Genomic DNA, 17,662 nt, shown 5'->3' with positions numbered 1-17,662 from the left:
ATAAAAGGTCATCAAACATCTATTAATCTGTTCTAAGGAATTATGTTTTTTATTAAATGCCTGCATAGCTTACCTAAAACCACAAGTGACGCAGAATATCAAAGTAATCTGGCGCCAGTCATTGAGCACTGTCACCAAAACAGGCGAGAGCGGGAAACGGCAAGATCACATGACTGCCTGACACGTGAGTCGTGACATGAGTAATAAATCGATATGTGTCTGAGTGATCTAGGCTTGTATTGTAATTTGTAACATTACACTATTTCAGTATTTCGTAAAATGATTTCGACAATAATGACAAACACAAGTAACATTAGATTTCAGATTTTTATTGAACAGATCAGCAAATTATTGAAAACTGTTTAGTTTTATGTTGAAATAGTCCAACAGAACAACTTTTCTGTTTTTATCGTGCTGAAGCATAAAGACAAACTTGCAACTTTGAACAACCTAATTTGTTATTTAACCGAACAAAAATAAAAAAATCAGTGATCATGAAAAGTTATCAAACGAATTTTAACTAACACTTGTGGAATGTCATTTGTGATTTCTTATCACCACAACATGGACTTTCTCATTGTACGCCTGTCTCATGGAAAGTACTAAATCAGATCTGGTAAGTATAAGATCTAGACTACTGAGAACGGACTTAATTCATGATGATTGCATAACTATCTCCCCTGAACGGGTACTCGAGTCCTGAAAATTGGACTCGAGTCCTAAGCTACCCGACCCGTTATCGGGTACTCGAGTACCCGTCGCAACCCTACAAAATAGTGGGTCATTTCTTTCAGTAGGGATGGGGGTATATCACCAATATATCAGTAGAACGAAGGCATTGGTCATTGGTGTCCACAATAATATGATGTTATTTTGAGAAGTTCAATCAACTCAATCTGAAATAAGGACAAATGCAGAATCGTTCCAGGATAACTTTATTATGACACTGTTTCGTTCTTGTTTGTTCTAAGAAATGTCCTGTTGATGATCAGTCAGCCTAATGATCCATACAGTTGCTTTTCTGGTAAAACACCTCTTGGTCTTGCTGAAAGTGGTAAAATGATTATTTTGTTGTTATTGGGTTTTCTTCAATGAAATATCAACATGTTGTAATGATAAATAATTAGTTCAAATTACAATACGTTTCCGTCTGAATTCTTTGGTTATGTTAAATTTAAATATTAAAGTGTTGATTCTACATTCGTAACCGAGTGAAGGGCGGTCGGATCGCTCGTCACGCCGAAGACCCGGGTTCGATTCCCGACATGGGTATAATGTGTGAAGCCCATTTCTGGTGTCCCACACCGTGATATTGCTGGAATATTGCTAAAAGCGGCGTAAAGCCATACTCACTCACTCATGTAACCGAGTGTCTCCTTCATTGATGCACAGTGTACAGTATAACCATGTACTAGTGACTGTAAACTGATGATTTGTTATCTAACACAATACCCTGCCTCTATGGGTAATAACTTGATAATAACTAACAATAAATACTAACAAATATATTTGCTGAATTAAGGCAATACAACAATTCCTACCATTTACAAGGGTCTTAAAGAATTCATTCACTAGGACGCTAAGCCATACTTTGGAGTTTTATAGAACTACTAAATATGTTCTTTGCTCATTTTAAGAAACAAATGGAGAAATTGTATTAAGTGTCGTCCTGAATTTAATGAAATCAGTCTAATGATCCAAAGAAGTAAAGTAGTCACTGTGTGTACATGTCGCACCCACATACCCCACCCATATATGACACCCAGACCCACACTTAAACCCACACCGTCCACATTTCAGACGCCTGGCGTGTCAACACAACCCGTGTCAAATATACTAAAGGATACGTTGAACTCTGAGGAGCAAATTAAATTTACACAGGTCATAATCAATTTATCACGTATACCTAAATTACATATTTCACGTAGAACGAGGTGAGAAGGTCACGTACGACCAGGTCTTTACTTCAATAGAAAATTCAACGAAGGGTAAACGACATGCATACAAAGAGCATACAAAATACAAAGTATATTGCTACAGTATTCATTAGAGACATGGCAAAACTACTCACTCAGAACAAGAGCAATGACAACGACAGATAGGATGGCGATTGTGGAACCACATGTGGCGGATGCAACTATTAAGCTGTTGGAATCTGAAATGAAGAAAAAGATGTTTAAACTGTTACCAGTATGGACATATCTGAATTCTTCATAAAGCTTCGTTGGAAACAGCAACTTTTAAATCTCGAGAAAAAATGATTCAAGGTTCAATTTTAGTTCATGTTAAAATTTACAGTTGAGGGATAGAATAGTGTCAGTAACCTGTGATTGTTGTAAGAGGCGATTAATTGAATCGGATGGCCAGGCTCGGTGACTTGGTTGATTTTTGTGGTCATGATTCGATTATTTACAGGTCGCTGTCGTATGGTTTTAATATTGCTGAATGCAGCGTTAAATAACAAACAAAACATACAAATGACGATCGCAATCAGGTAATGACATTAGTATATTTAATACTTCACTACAATTTACCTGCTGTCGATACAGTTGTGTTGGAAATCGATGGCGTGTAGGACATTTCTGGAATATAATGTTGAAATCATCACTCTGAACTTCTGTTACACTAATGTTCCTTCAATAGTATAAGCATTGTCACTTTTGAATATAAAATAATTCACGTGTTAGCTATAAATTGTAATAAAGGAAGTCATTCAATTGTAACCATAATTTGATGATTACATTAAACAAACATGGATTGAAAAACAAGCAAAAACCTACACAGTATATTACAACCTGTTTAGTGTTACCACAATGGTAGGTTATAACGAGGTACACTTACTATTACGGTCTGCTACAAAAATCATTGTTGATTTGTTTCCTTGAAATTCAGCATTGGCCCATACCTACACAAACAAGAATTTGCAAAAAGAACTGAATACATCAGGACAAGAATTTATGTTATATTTTTGCATTAACAGTTAAAGTGCTTTCAGTCAAGTATATATGTTTTCGTTTTTCTGAAGCATTAGTTATTGTTTTCTATTGAAATATAGATAGTCTCTTTTGGTAAAATATATATTTTACTAATTATGTATTACATTAATATCCCTTGGATGCCTTTTGAAATGGAACTTTGTTTCTCTTTTTAAACATGAGGCATCCCATATTATTTCCGATGTCCTCAACCTCAAATTGACCTTAACATTTAATGAGACTTTGGCATACTATTTGTAATAATGATATGATCAAAAGTTATTTGAGCCGTGCAGATTTTATAACATGTTAAAATAAATTCTAAGTTCTCGGATGTCTCTCGTTTATAATAGAAAGAAAGCAACATGTTATTTTCTTGAATTTAGTTCTAGATGCCGTGCATATCTTTCTATCACTTTGTTTAATAATCTCTTGAAAGGTTAGTCACTTTTCCTGTCCTCTTCACAGTTTGTACACATACCAAAATCATTTCGATACCAGGAAATTTTGATATTCATTCTATATCCATTTACTAACGGAGTATACGGGAGTTTACGAAGCCATTTGGGAATAATTATCAGTTCAAGTTAAAGAGACATATTTGCAAAGACATATACAGTCAACTAAGTTTATAACGAACACGCTTATAACGAGCTGGCGGATATAACGAACTGGTTTTGAAGGTCCCTGTCATATGCTGTCTATATGCTGTTTATATGCTTATAACGAACTACGGTTATAACGAACTAAAATTTGTGATCCCTTTGAGTTCGCTATAACCGTAGTTTACTGTATTTCTGTGACCATATTAGATCAAACCTTTCGGCAACTCAACGTGCGAACAGGCACGACATGACAAGCATGAAATGTCACATCCATCAAACATGAAGTCATGATATTCGTACAGGTTGGCCAACCCACTGGTTCTGACACAGCAGTGACAAACAAATCGTAAAGATATATTCTTAACGAGTAATGGATCATTTTCTTTTTCAAGTAGGACAGAATGTGATCTCCCGTTTCATGAATAGAATGTCATCGTTTATTGTCATAATTATTGCGTGCGTCAATATTTTAATTGTCGTGTTATACATGCCTTGACTGTGTACTGCCCATCTGGGATGACAGGGAGATACGCTGTGTGGGGGGCGGTGCAAGGGTCTTCGGGGTAGTAGCTCCCTGCCGTCATCGTCATGGACACCTGTTGTATGAAGAGATCTGTTCATACTTCAACTATATTTTTGTTCATGTGTTTACAAAGCGCATAAACCCTGTAACTTTTTTCTAATAATACTGTGCAATGAAGATCATATGACCAGTTATGGGTGAATATGATTAGCGTCTGAATGAACATACTCCGAGGAAGGACTCGATACATCTTCCGGAGGCAAGGGCGCAAAGTGACTATAAGTCCAGTTTCCAACCAAGTTTGGCAAAATTGGGCTGTAATTTCAAGGCTCGCTCGTAGCGCCACGCGTAGCTATGGCGAGATATGTTCCTTCTGTGTCCATCTCTCAGATTCAATCAGATTCCACCTCTCATATCACTTGCATTTGCTTCAAACAAAATGACGGCGGCCAGTCAAGGATCTGATCGATAACCAAGATCTACATTGTAACAAAACCGGTCTAACCTCGCAAAGAGCGTCAAACCACCTTTCATCACATTCATTAAAACATGAAAAGATTTGCAAAATATCTGTTGACCCATTTGGCGGTAAACATGTTTTGCAAATCCTGCAGTCGACTGAAATCTGCACGTTGAAATCCATGTTGTTTGCGAACCGGGTGTCTCGTTCGTCACGCGATTTTGATTGAACTATCCATAGATTCTTTAATTAGTCTAGTCAAAATGTAACTCCGAAATAACAGCCTAGCTCGGCAAGAGTGGAAGTTAACGCCCTTGCCTCGAGAAGATAGACTCGATCACATGTATATGTACCTCCAACTGCTCAGCAAATCCGTCACCTCGTAGGAACTGCTCTTCCAACCTTCCGAGAAGATAGACTCGATCACATTTCGATACAACGATACAATAAATAACCTGTTATGATTTATATACAGTGCTATTGAGGGTCATGTAATCTTATGATAGCATCTATTTTCATCAGAAAGAGACATTAGCTTCTGGTTCATGAAGCTTTGATGGTGTTGTTCTGTCGTGTAAGGAGTTCCCCATTAATATTCAATCTACATTCGGCGTAATCTTATAGTTAGACGTAGTAGTCCCACTGCCCCGCGAAAGCAATTCCAGTACAACGTTCATATTTAGCAAACCTTACGTTATATAATCACTGGGGGCACAGGTGGTCCAGTCGTTTAAGGTGAGGTAATTCGCTGTGAAGTGTTGCGTCCCTTTGGCTAGCCACAAATCTATGATTGTGTGTTCGAATTCCGTGTCGCCGGGATTATATTTCTAAGTGTTGTCAGTGCCATACCCGTGCTCGTGGGTTTCACAAAAGTGGTTGACGTCTCAGACCTACATCTCTTCGGGCTTTCATCCCACATTAAGCTAACTTGCCGTGATATAACTGGAATACTGTTAACAGAAGCGTTTGACCCAACTTATATATTCATTACTTTGCATTTTCCATGTCATTGGTCTCATATAAGACCACATGATAGATCACAACCCATGCAAGCATTCAAATTGGTGTGTATAAGTTTATGCATGTATGCATGTTTCGAAAGAGGAGGTAATATGGTATGTCGTTTCAGCAATATTGTTCAGCCACCTGGCGAGGGTTATAGTTAATACAGAAACAATAATTTATTATGTCTCACTTTATTAATACTTTGTACTAGATCTACTTTGGGGGTCAGAAAATTCCAATTCATAACTATAGACAAGCTTACCAAATTACAAGATCCTTTAACAAAAGGAACCAAGTGATTAAATATCTTACATTGCCTGTGTAGATGATGGTGAAGCTAGTGATGCGCCCATTCCTAATCTTCTCGGTGGGACATTCCCAGCTGAGTCTGGCTGCCAGGTATTGATTTGGGACAAACTTCATGTGGATGTTCTTCACGACGCCAGGAGCTACAGATGTAAAACACTAACAAGTCAACGTCAACGTCATTATCATCGATATGTACAAATGTTTAATAATTAATATGTGTCTCCAACTATGGACAGCTATAGGCAGCAACTGACAGGATATTATATTGGAAGGAAGGAAGCGGTACAGATCACTGCCATTTCGCATTTCAGAAGCCATCCAACACGGGTAGATTATATATTTTACTACGAGATTCTCTACTTTACGACACTAACCGCTTGGTAGCGTACTGACATATTGGGATGTTGTTCTGTCTGAGGTTCCCACGTTGGTGCTGGCCGTGATGCTGACCATGTACCTCCAACTGCTCAGCAAGTCCGTCACCTCGTAGGAACTGCTCTTCCAACCTGCATCACACAACATAGGATATACACGAAGACACATAGGATATACACGAAGACACATCTGTTCAACAATGTGGCTACAGAGGCTTTATGCTCCGGGGACATGTAATATTTGCAACATAGGGCACATGCGAAGACATCTTTACACTACAGTCGAATCTTGAATCTTGATGCAATGGTTTTCAAGACGTCTCATAGACAGGTTTGAATGTCTCAATCTTTAACCTGACTTTGTAATACAATTATAATATATACTCGTATTTGAAGGGAATAAACTATGATATGTTATGTGTTATGATGTTTGGAACTCAGAAGAGTATGTAACAAAAACATCAATTCTGTGATTTATTTTATGCTGGACCGAAGAAGTATAGTTTCCTTCTGTTGAATCCCGTGTTCAAAATCCGGGTGCAGCTATAAATACATACATCCAGGTATTCCCAATTGGTCAAATGGTGTCCGCTCTCAATTTCAATTTTAAATAGTGTGTTCAAAAGCATGTGTGCTGTTAATTATACAAATTCCACAACTGGCTCTAACCTTCAACTTTGTATTCACGTTGGGCAATGAAGATGCTAGACATCCTGTTTGTTGCACCAAGAACCGTAACATTGTACCACGTAGGCCCGGCATTGTGCAAAGGAATGTCCCATTCAACCAGGATGGCTGACTGGTTCTGAGCAGTTAGGCGGATGTTGGTCGGTGGTGCTGGAACTGAATGTTAAAACATAATGTGAGACCATGCTCTGGATAATGATTGAATTGCAAGTGACGCCATAACATTTGATGGGCTTATCATGCATGACCCTTTTAATATACATATCATCATAAATATAGCAACAAGAGATCACGCCGACTAGTGGAATGCTGGTTCCTGATCGGTTATACAGTGTGGGGGATAGGGAATTTTGTATTGCATATATTACTGATTTCGTATCGTTATGTACAGAATTTTTGTCTTAATGATTAAATAAACAGTTTTATTGACTTATTTATTATAAGAACCGACTACAGATCTACAGAGTGTGCACACCGGTGATTACATTGAGCTCAAAATATATTGAAGTTCATTCTTAATCAGGCATAGTAATCAACTGAAATGTGATTGACAAGGACCTCACTAGAAGCCAACGCTTTTCGTTCCTGCTGTTAAAATGTATTAATTATCTCACTTGCTCTGATCTGATTCGTACAGCGGTAGTGAAACTAAACATTCTGTTACAAACGTCTAATATAGGCATCTGTGTATATTGTCATTATTTGACCACATAGTCTCCTAACCGTAAACACTGCATCTGTTTGTTGATGGGAAGTGTATTCAGTAAAAAGGTGGATATTTATTAAACATGTCAATTTCATATGTAAATGTGTTTTCATGGTATTAAAATGTTAATTGCAATCAACGTACATGTACCTTGTCCGCATTTAATTCACGTTTCTTTCAAACGCTATTGTCAAATACCCACTTTACAAAGATATAAAACGGGCGTATCACAATATCGTATTTATTATAACAATAATACTTAGACCACATATGTAAATAACCTTTCGGATGTTTCTTCCGTAGAATGTTGAACCTGCTCTTTAACCTTTATAATATAAATACCAATCTGTCCAGATTGTCTATGTTTTGTATGATGTAAATAGCCATACGTACTTCCAATTTGTGTCTTCACTGTGATTGTGGAGTTTTCCCCTGCGGTGGTCTCGTAAGCAGCCGCTACAGCGACAACGTAGTCTGTGTACGACGTCAGCTTCGCCGTGATGTTGTAAGACATGACACCGTGACAGGTATCATATACACCCGCGAATATCTGGTAGGGGCAGTTAGCCTAGAGATGGCACAGCAAAGGTCAACTATTCATATGTCACACCAATGGCAAGATGAAGAGCCGTGGACGCACGATGGTAAATGTGTAGAAATAATGAAATGGGTGAATACAGTCTTATGCAAATTCCAGTCGTATCATTACGCTGTTATCAAGAATAAGATTTACATGTAGTACCAAAATGAGGAGTTGAACCTTTATCCCAAACGTTATGTGTCGGTGCTGATCCACCGACCCGTTATACGGGAATGAATTGTCGTGTACAGAGTTTCAACACATTCATAAAAGGAAACTGTATATCCCGTCGGACCTTTTCAATAAGTGCATTTGAACTTTTAAGGGATTTGCAGATCAGTAAAGAGAAGACTTTAAAAGCGTTTTCAATGAAGTGTAATATGCCCTAAAGAGTAAATTACCATTTTATAGATTGTGTGAATCAACTTACATTTGCATGAGTTGTACTATTTTGAGAGCATCTGAGGAAGCTGGCTTGTGCACATTTGCCCTCCTTGATTATAAAGATCACGTAGCTTGTGAAGGGGATGCTACTTGTAGGTGCTGTCCATGAAAGACCAAAGGCCGAGGATGTCACTCCTGTCGTTTTCAAGTTGCTGACTTTGCCTGGGACTGTATCACTTCCAAGCACCTGGAAACCAATTTTCATTTGTATTACATTTTCGGGTTTATATTATATTACATGTAATCTACAAGCACACGTGAAAGAAATGCAAAGCCAGATACCTATACTCTTTACTACGTGGCATCTAAGTCAACACTGAATAAAACAGTTATGTTTATGAAGTACTACCACATTGTTGCATGATTCAAACTACATGATGAACGTACAATTTTACGTCATAGAATAATCAGCCTAGAATATCTGCCGAAACTGATTTCGTTGGGCGTGAAAGGCAAATTGCGGTTAAAATGATATGAATGGATTACTGACAATCTGTGATGACACCAGGCGTTCGCATCAGTAACAAACATTACGTCCGATGCAATTGCCTATGATGACTTGTACAATGCGTTCCAAAGTATTTCAGGTAAACAGTTGACATGCCTTTGTATTTGTTTGTGACGGTGCAGGTGAGACAGGTGTTACAAGATGAAATGTAAATGTAACTGCAACATGTATGTATTTCTAGGGTGTGTAATAGTCAATAGTCAAAGTTCATATAAATAGTGTCCATGAATAGCCGTTTCATTTTATTTTATAACTATGTTGTGTCGAAAAAGCGTCAAATTCCGCTTTACACTCTTTTTCCATACCATAATCGACAATTAGGGGAGATATGTGTTAATCAAAATACCAGTGTCGTCTTTCTCCGACATTGTCATATGCATAAAAGCAGCCATGACGTCAAATAGAATGGTGTCATTTTTAAGTAATTCATTACATTTGATTACTTTACATTAGTGCTCCATTAATTATGGTGCAACATTAGTCAAATTACACTTGCACAATCAGGAGAATATTGGAATCTAAGGACTAATTTATGGGTTAGAAAGGGCCATCCATTTCGCTTTTAATTATCTTTTATGAAGTACAATTTCGTCATTTCTAATGGGTTTTCTATGCCTAATCGTACACAGTTTCAATATCGATATTTGTGTTGGAATAGTTTGGTTCCTCGTGAACAAAACACCACGAAAATGTATTGTCCTTACCCACAGCTAATTCTCACCAAGCGACCTTAGTTACAATAAACTAGTGCTTAACATAGCGGAGTTATGCCCCCTTTTCTTTGAACGCGTGTAACCTCTCTGTCGCCTTTTGACGTCATTGAGGTAAATCAGTTTTTGTCATTTACGGCAGGCTATTTTATGCATTGAATTTATGTCGTTATACACACGCATATAACTCCATTTGATATGTAGTTATATCTTTCAAATATTAAGCGGTATTTTGTTCGCTCACAGTTTCGGTAAAGCTGCTAAATAAAAAAATCGTCGCTCAGTACTTTTATCGGTGTTCGCTATCGTTTTTCAACGCAGAATAAATTCTCGGACAAAACTTAGCAGTGTCTTTTTTTCAAACTTGTTTAATATTTACAGTCAGAATTAAACCATCAGATGGGAAATTTAATATTCTACATCTCTGCGTAATTTTATAGCCGGAGGTAGATCCAGTGCCGCATGAGCGCACTTCCAATCCTAGGCAAATGTAAGTCAGAAAAAAATCTCGGCATCGTTTCAAAATCCAGTCTTAGACCGAATCTTAGGAAAGCAAAATCTTAAAAACTTAAGACAAAATTCGTGCTTAGCAAAATTTTAGCTAAGACCACTTTCATGATCCCGGGGCCTGGTCTCAACACTATTGCATAGTGATTCATAAACACTTGCTTATAATACAATGGTACAATCGACCCTGCTTTTAGCAGAGATTTCTTATTAATATGGAAAGGGTTTTGATATATATATTTACATAGTTCGATCACTGAGATGATTTATTCTTAGCTGTCCTGTGTATCTTGCAAGGGATGTCAAAACATAGAGAAGGAAATACAGACAAAAAAGCGTTTGGTAGGTACATGCAGATAGGTGGTAATGCAGGTACTGAAATACGAGTGTATACGGTAGCTAGGGGGTTCATAGAAACATGACGTATCTTAATACTCACCAGAGGTACAGATTCAAACATAAACACTGCCAACATGAAGCCCAATCTCGAATGCATGTCCATTGACACTGGATAATCGGAGTATCACTACGTCTCTCTCCCTTGTGTCATCAAGGCATAATGGAGAATATCACGACATATTGCACCTTGAGTTTCACTGTGATTGGCGTACAGGACTGGTGCATGTTGCGTAATACAGCGTAATGTAGGCCATGTCAGGAACACGTCATAGTGTTGCTGCACTGCCGTCGATATCAGTGACACAAGGTGTGTTGCATGTGCAGGGATTGTAAATATATATTAATCTTATAGGTTACCGTAAAAGGTATAGATTAATTTTAATTTTCCTGAAAAGGAAAGAATAACCAACTAAAATACTTCATGTTCCATTAGTTAAAGATATACCTTTGCTGACAGTGAATATAAAATTAATCAATTAATAAATTATCAGTCTTTTTAAATATACTTAAAAACGTTCTAATGTACCTAATTTATGCTTCACCCATGTTTCAAACCCATTTATTTAACCCTTTTGTTTTAGGAATGCACGTGCTAAGTTTAAAAGGTAGCATGTTATATCCTGCAAACGTGTAGTTTTTTATGCATTATTATTCTAAGTTGAAAGGCAATATATATCATAAAACCTGTCTAAACCGGACTCAAAAGTTATTTGATCAGGGTTACAACATTCAAGTTCTCAGTAAAACTTTTGACGCTCACCTTTTGATGGACACCTGATATCATCACTCCTGGCCGCCTCCGTTGTCTAGTGATAGAGTGTTTGCCCGGAGAGCGGAAGGTCCAAAGTTCAATCCCCGTCCGTGCCATACCAAAAGACGTTAAAAGATGGTACTTGTTGTTACCCTGTCTGGCGCTCGGCATTAAATGGCTAAAACAAGAACTGATCGGCCCGGAGTCAGTACACTGTGTCTGAGTGGGGTATTCATGTTAGACTGCGGCATGGTATCTCAGTTGGCAAGCACGATAAATCTGCATCAGTCCCAACTAGTACAATCAAACACACACACACACACACACACACACACACACACACACACACACACACACACACACACACACACACACACACACACACAAACTTGCTCATGATATTGTCGGGATCGTACAATTGACTCTTATGATTAGTCTTCGGATTACAGGAAGTTTTTTGCCGCTTTTATTTATATTTACAATGTACGTTTTCGACGTGCTTTGTCCCACAGTACATGTTGAAATATCGACACCAATTCCAAATCCTGGGCCAATAATCATGAACATATCCTGAATGTATATTCACACTTCGAGGTATATTGCAGATGAGTTAGACTGAGCTGTTTCCTTAAGTCAAATTTGGTGAAATTATAGAAATATAATCCACCACTTTGGTGATCGTAAACCGAAAATGCGTCTGGGGCGTAAATGTAGTAGAATGTGAATTTACTTTTTCAGCTAAACATTTATCAGAACGAGCCAGGAATCAGAAATTCCGATTCGTATCCATGAAGAATCAAGTGGACATGAAGAGACATCACCAAAGCTAATACAGTGTTATATATATCTCCATTCTATTATGAGAAATGCCCTGGACTCTTTCGCCACCAAAGTAACTTGTTATGCCTCCATTTAAATACACGAGCGAGAGCTAGAGAGACTGAGAGAGTTCTGATAAGAGAGATTTACGATTGTGACCTCACTTCGTAAACGAAACTATGATAACGAATTTCCACATCATAAATCTTAATAAAACGGAAATAGAATACATTTGGTCATCGAATACGAGTATTAAGTGGTTTGTTTGTGGGGTTGGGTTGGACGGTGTGGAGTAATGGCTCCGCACTGTCAGTCAACTTACTTCAAATAAGGACAAATGCAGTATCGTTCCATGATAACTTTATTGTGACAGTTTCTTCTACAAACAGGCTAGATAATCGTTCTTCTTTGTTCTGAGCACTTTATGACAAGTCCAGCTCACGATCCTAATACAGTCGCTCTTCGGATGAAACATCTCTTGATCTTGCTTAAAGTTGTAAAATGATTATGTTTTTGTTATTTGTATTTTTTGTTAAAGCAATATCAACATTTTGGAGTAATAAATAATTCGTTTAAATTACAATACGTTTCCGTCTGATAGAACGGTTGATCAGGGTAATAGAAATACTTATAAATATTAAAGGTAAAATTATATATTCGGAACTGAGTATCTCCTTTCATGAACACAGTTTCCTTAAAAATCATGTACTAGTATCTGAAAAAACTTTGGTTTGTTAATTTGCACAATATCCTCGCCTCAATGAGTAATAGCTGGGCTATGAGTAACGCTATATGATGAAATAGGAAATATATGAGCCGAATGAAGGAAGCACATTAATTCCTCGCCTTCATAAGGGTCTTAATGAACTCATTCACGAACTTCGGATTTACATAGGACTACGAAATATGTTTCATTCTCATTATAAAACACACATGGAGAAAAATAAGAGGGTGAGTTTGGTTTTACGCCGCTTTTAGCAATATCCCAGCAATAACACTGCGGGAGAAGCCAGAAATGGGATTCACCTATTTTGTACCCATGTCGGAAATCGAACCTGGGTCTTCGGCGTGACGAGCGAACGCTTTAACCACTAGGCTACCCGACCGCCCCTTTAAAGGGGGTATGTGTTATGAAACCACATGTGGTGGATACAATTATTAAGCTTTCGGGTATCTGAAATGTTAAAATGTTGACTGTAGTCTATAAGGAAATATCTGAATCATTATGATGCTTCGATTGAAAAAGCAATTTTGAAAACTCGAGAAAAAATGTTTTATGTTTCTATTTTGACTTCAGGATAACATTAATATTAAGGGTTAGAATAGTCTCTAGTAAGCTATGATTGTCGTAAGAGGCGATTAATTGAATCGGATGGCCAGGCTCGGTGACCTGGTTGATCTTACGCTGATGGCGTGGGACGTTGCTCATACCAATCACTGGTTTCTGTGGTCAAGATTCGATTATTTACAGGTCGCTGTCATATAGTTTGAATATTGCTGAATACAACGTGAACCAACTAACAAAATACACATTTGACTGTCGCATTCTCACTTTTCAATTGATCCTAGAGTGTAAAAGAACATTGAAGATGCTTCCAGTTTTAAACAAAGTACGTCATTCAAACACACCCCAGCTGTAACCATGATCACCACTATCACCACTAGCCCTTGCAACACATGGACCTCGTTCTGCCTGACCATGTGACTTGTTCTTTCAGCTCATTCTCTTTCATATCGCCCTAGAGTAGAGACGGGGGTTTTGTGGACGAAAATAATACTTATTTATTGAGTATTTGAGTTTCTAAAGTTTTGTTATCATGGATAGGAAGATAGGGAAGTGTGTTACTATTGATCCACGTGCTAGTTGTAGTGACTGAAGAAGGCTGTGTTCGTGGTCTTGCAGATGTGATATCTGCAGAGTGTCGGGTGACGAGGAATTTGTCATCTTATCACAGAAATGTGAAAGGAGGGGGGAAGTGACAGACTTCTGTTGCCAAGAACGCGAAAAGAACAATGTTAAAGGCTGCACGATCGGGTTCGTCGAAAGGGGCTTCAAAGGTAGCTTCAATGAATCAGTTTCCTTGGAAGAAGGTTCGGACTCTTTCTTGACGTGAGACCAAGCCCAAGGATTATCCGTAGCGCCTTGATCGGTAGTGTGGAGAAGCCATCTACCCTCACTTCTTCTTCTGCGGCAAGATCTCCTCAGAGGAGACCTTTCCTCAGCGACTCGGTCGATGACGGATTGATCTGATGATCGGTTTGTGAGTCCCAGGGACGTAGATGAGAAATCAGATTGGGATGGTCAAGAACAACGAACCTTTCGACCACTGTCAAACCTTATGTTAGACTAGCTTGGATCATCAGGATTTACGAACCCTCATCATTCGAAGGACCTTACCTTCACAGGAGGATCTGCAGAGGTTGGACCATAAGCATCGGGATCTTCACCTTTCTCTCGATAGACAGCTTTATCAAGAGAGAGAGGATCGACATGATCGACAGGATCATACAGATGGGAGCGATCGTTTGGAGGTTCGACACTACCAGATGCTCCCTTTTGGCATTTCCGTGGCCCTGTGGTTATTCACCCACAACATGAAACCCATCACTGTCGGGGCATTGTCTTTGAGGCCTACATAGATGAATGCAATTCAAGCTCATCCTTGCCCCTCGGGTCTCAGAGAATCATCTGCAGTTCACCAGGGCGTAGTTATGCCATGTAGGCTGGCTCGTCAATGCAAAGTAATCAGAGATGAACCCCGCAAAATGGCTCCAGTTCATTGGTGCAACATTTTTACACTACTATCCCACATGACAAAATTAAGGAAAACCTTCATTCTTTGTTCCATGGGGCTTTTGTCACAAAACGTGGTGTACATAGATACAGTTACGTATCTATATTCAGAGGTTCAGGGCAAATTGTGAAAAATGAAAGCAAGTGCCATCTGAAGTTTACTGAGAAAACAATATGTGAAATGCTGGACTTCCTCATTGATAACATCTACGTAAAAAATGGGGATAAGACATTTAGGCAAGAAGTAGGCATCCCCATGAGCACCAATTTCCATTCGGATTGGCAAAGTCAAAACAAGGTAATTTGGCCAAGAAGTTTAACTTAAGCTTCAGGTATATCGATGATCTGATATCGTTCAATAACAATCAAAGAGCCAATTCCCTTCCACTGATTTACCCACCTGAACTAGAAATAAAGGAGACCAGTGAGACCGCCTCGTCTGTTTCATATTAAGATATACTGTACGCATAAAGGTTCAGAGTGACAAAACACTCCCCACATACAGATAAGAGGGATGAATTCAACTTCCAAATAGTGAACTTTCTCGTTATGTCCAGCAATATTCCATCAGCTCCAGCCTTTGGTGTTTACATTTCACAACTTTTGAGATACAATCGACCATGACCTTTCTACCAAGATTTCAAAGAGCGTCATAAGACTGTTGCTCAGAAGTTGTTTGAGGTGTCAAGGTTTCAACAAAATTTATGGTAGACATGTGGAGGACATTTCAAAATGTGACGCATCAGTGACAAAAATGATGTCCGATGCCATTCCCTATTTTGACTAGTACCACAAGCATATGTTTATGAATCACTATCAAACAGTGATGATACGAGGTGTTCGCGAAAAAGTGAGCATATCTAGCCCCACCGGCGGTACCCATCACAAACACATGCAAAAGCATGTCAACTCTTCACCTGAAAAAAACACACGGACAATTACGCTTATATTGTAAATGTCCAAATAGGGAATTTCACAGATGAGTCAAATTAGGAAATGTACTCCATGTGTATACCATAACACTTTTGAAAAAAATTTCCTGACATGTCTTTAATGTCATACAAAACCCATGCGTCGAGGTAGTTGCTGCTTCTGTTGTAGACAACTCTATAGTTGATGTTTGAAATGCACTTGAGGTGAGGTGAAATGTGGTTTGACGTCACGTGTTCAAGATTATTTAACAAAAGCGACGCTTGTGTATGTTTGCAAATATGTGTGTGGCTGTTTGTACAAGTCCATACTCATGTTTTATACTGCTGGCCAACGGCAGCTGTAAATATCCGTGCTGGGGACAGATAAACAAGTAATAAACATTATAAGCTACGCCCACTCGGTCGTGTTACCACGACACGTTATCAACCAAGTTCCCGACCTTGAACACCCAGTCCAAACCCTGGCCTTCATCTTTTCCTTTTACGTTTTTGTTCGCTTATTGTTTCATCAGTTTATGCCTATTACAACAAAGCTTCAGTAGCTGTCATTAGTATTGCAGCTTATCAGGGGGTAAGGTAACAGTCCACAAATCCGGGGGCATGATCGGACCAGTCTTGTCCGTAGGTTCAATTTCCGGTCGCTTCGGAGTCTGTGTACTCTGTCTGAGTGGGGTATCCATGTTAAACTGCGGCATGTTATCTCAGTGGGCTAGCACTATGAAATCGGTCCGGACTAGTACAAGCAGCCACACACACAAACACACACGACTTCGAACAGTATTTTAATTATATCACGGTGTCTCACGAGGAAAGCCCGAGATAATGCAGGTCTTTAGACGTGTATCACTTGGGTCAAATCCAAGAGCACTGGTATGGTGCTGCTCAACCTAGAAATATAGTCGGGATGGTCGGGATTCGAACCCACGATCATAGGTTTCTGGCACGCAAAAGAAACTTGCGGGGCATGACGACTGAGCGGCCCAATATCCCAGTAGAGGTAGATAAGATGAGTATGTACGGAAGCTACAGGGCCCCGCATGAAAAGAATGTTAACGCGGGATATAAACACTCACCGGAAGTACAGATCCGATACTGAAAGCTGCCAACATGAAACAACATCTTGCGATTGCATGCATGTCCAAGGACAAGGACAAGGACTTCTAGGATATTTGCACTATATAACAGCCAACACAGGTTAATGGCGGTCATGTCAATAACTGATAAGCAGATGATTGTGTTTGACGTTGTCATCTAGCCATAGCAGTATCAACCCGTAGAGAAATGTGATAGGGAAAGTGTCGGTGAAATGGTGTTCAGGAAGTAATAAATAGATCATTTCACGTCAGCAAGCATGCGGTAGCTACAACGTCTCGTATGGAACAGAATGTCAACTACTGATAAGCTGGTGATTGTGCTTGACGTTGTCGTCTAGCCATAGCAGTATCAACCCGTAGAGAGAAATGTGATAGGGAATATGTGGGTGGAGTGGCGGTCATTTCACCTCAGCGAGCTTCAATCGACACCAAGTAGAAATGTGATTTAAAAGATCTGGTATTGATTAATTTTAGATATTG

General features: G+C 38.9%; 1 protein-coding gene across 2 annotated transcripts; it reads right to left on the bottom strand.

Moving 5' to 3' along the window:
• Nucleotides 1-417: 417 nt before the first annotated feature.
• Nucleotides 418-17,335, bottom strand: LOC124111806 (phosphatidylinositol phosphatase PTPRQ-like). Of its 2 annotated transcripts, none has more exons than XM_046471643.2 (11): nt 17,162-17,335; nt 8,655-8,855; nt 8,038-8,212; nt 6,921-7,094; nt 6,252-6,383; nt 5,881-6,017; nt 4,072-4,176; nt 2,842-2,905; nt 2,535-2,582; nt 2,072-2,155; nt 418-1,045 (listed from the first exon to the last, which is right to left on the bottom strand). In XM_046471643.2, exons 1-11 carry the CDS (start codon nt 17,222-17,224, stop codon nt 993-995), a joined length of 1,236 nt encoding a protein of 411 aa, XP_046327599.2. In that variant the 5' UTR covers nt 17,225-17,335; the 3' UTR covers nt 418-992. The 2 variants fall into 2 exon arrangements, with proteins under 2 accessions (XP_046327599.2, XP_046327592.2); XM_046471636.2 differs by lacking the exon at nt 17,162-17,335 and adding an exon at nt 10,833-11,070.
• Nucleotides 17,336-17,662: the final 327 nt, after the last annotated feature.

This window comes from Haliotis rufescens, unplaced genomic scaffold, assembly GCF_023055435.1.
Source record: "Haliotis rufescens isolate VD_foot unplaced genomic scaffold, xgHalRufe1.0.p SCAF_5, whole genome shotgun sequence".
NCBI lineage: Eukaryota > Metazoa > Mollusca > Gastropoda > Lepetellida > Haliotidae > Haliotis > Haliotis rufescens.
This window is presented reverse-complemented; position numbering and strand designations above follow the sequence as displayed.

Excerpts from the sequence above, each read along its gene's own strand:
- LOC124111806 (XM_046471643.2), bottom strand. The coding sequence starts at position 17,224 with ATGCATGCAATCGCAAGATGTTGTTTCATGTTGGCAGCTTTCAGTATC. Across the intron at positions 6,384-6,920 it reads ACGTGAATACAAAGTTGAAG|GTTGGAAGAGCAGTTCCTAC; the intron begins GTTAGAGCCAGT and ends TGTGTGATGCAG. Across the intron at positions 1,046-2,071 it reads TGTCATTGCTCTTGTTCTGA|CAAGACCAAGAGGTGTTTTA; the intron begins GTGAGTAGTTTT and ends TACCACTTTCAG.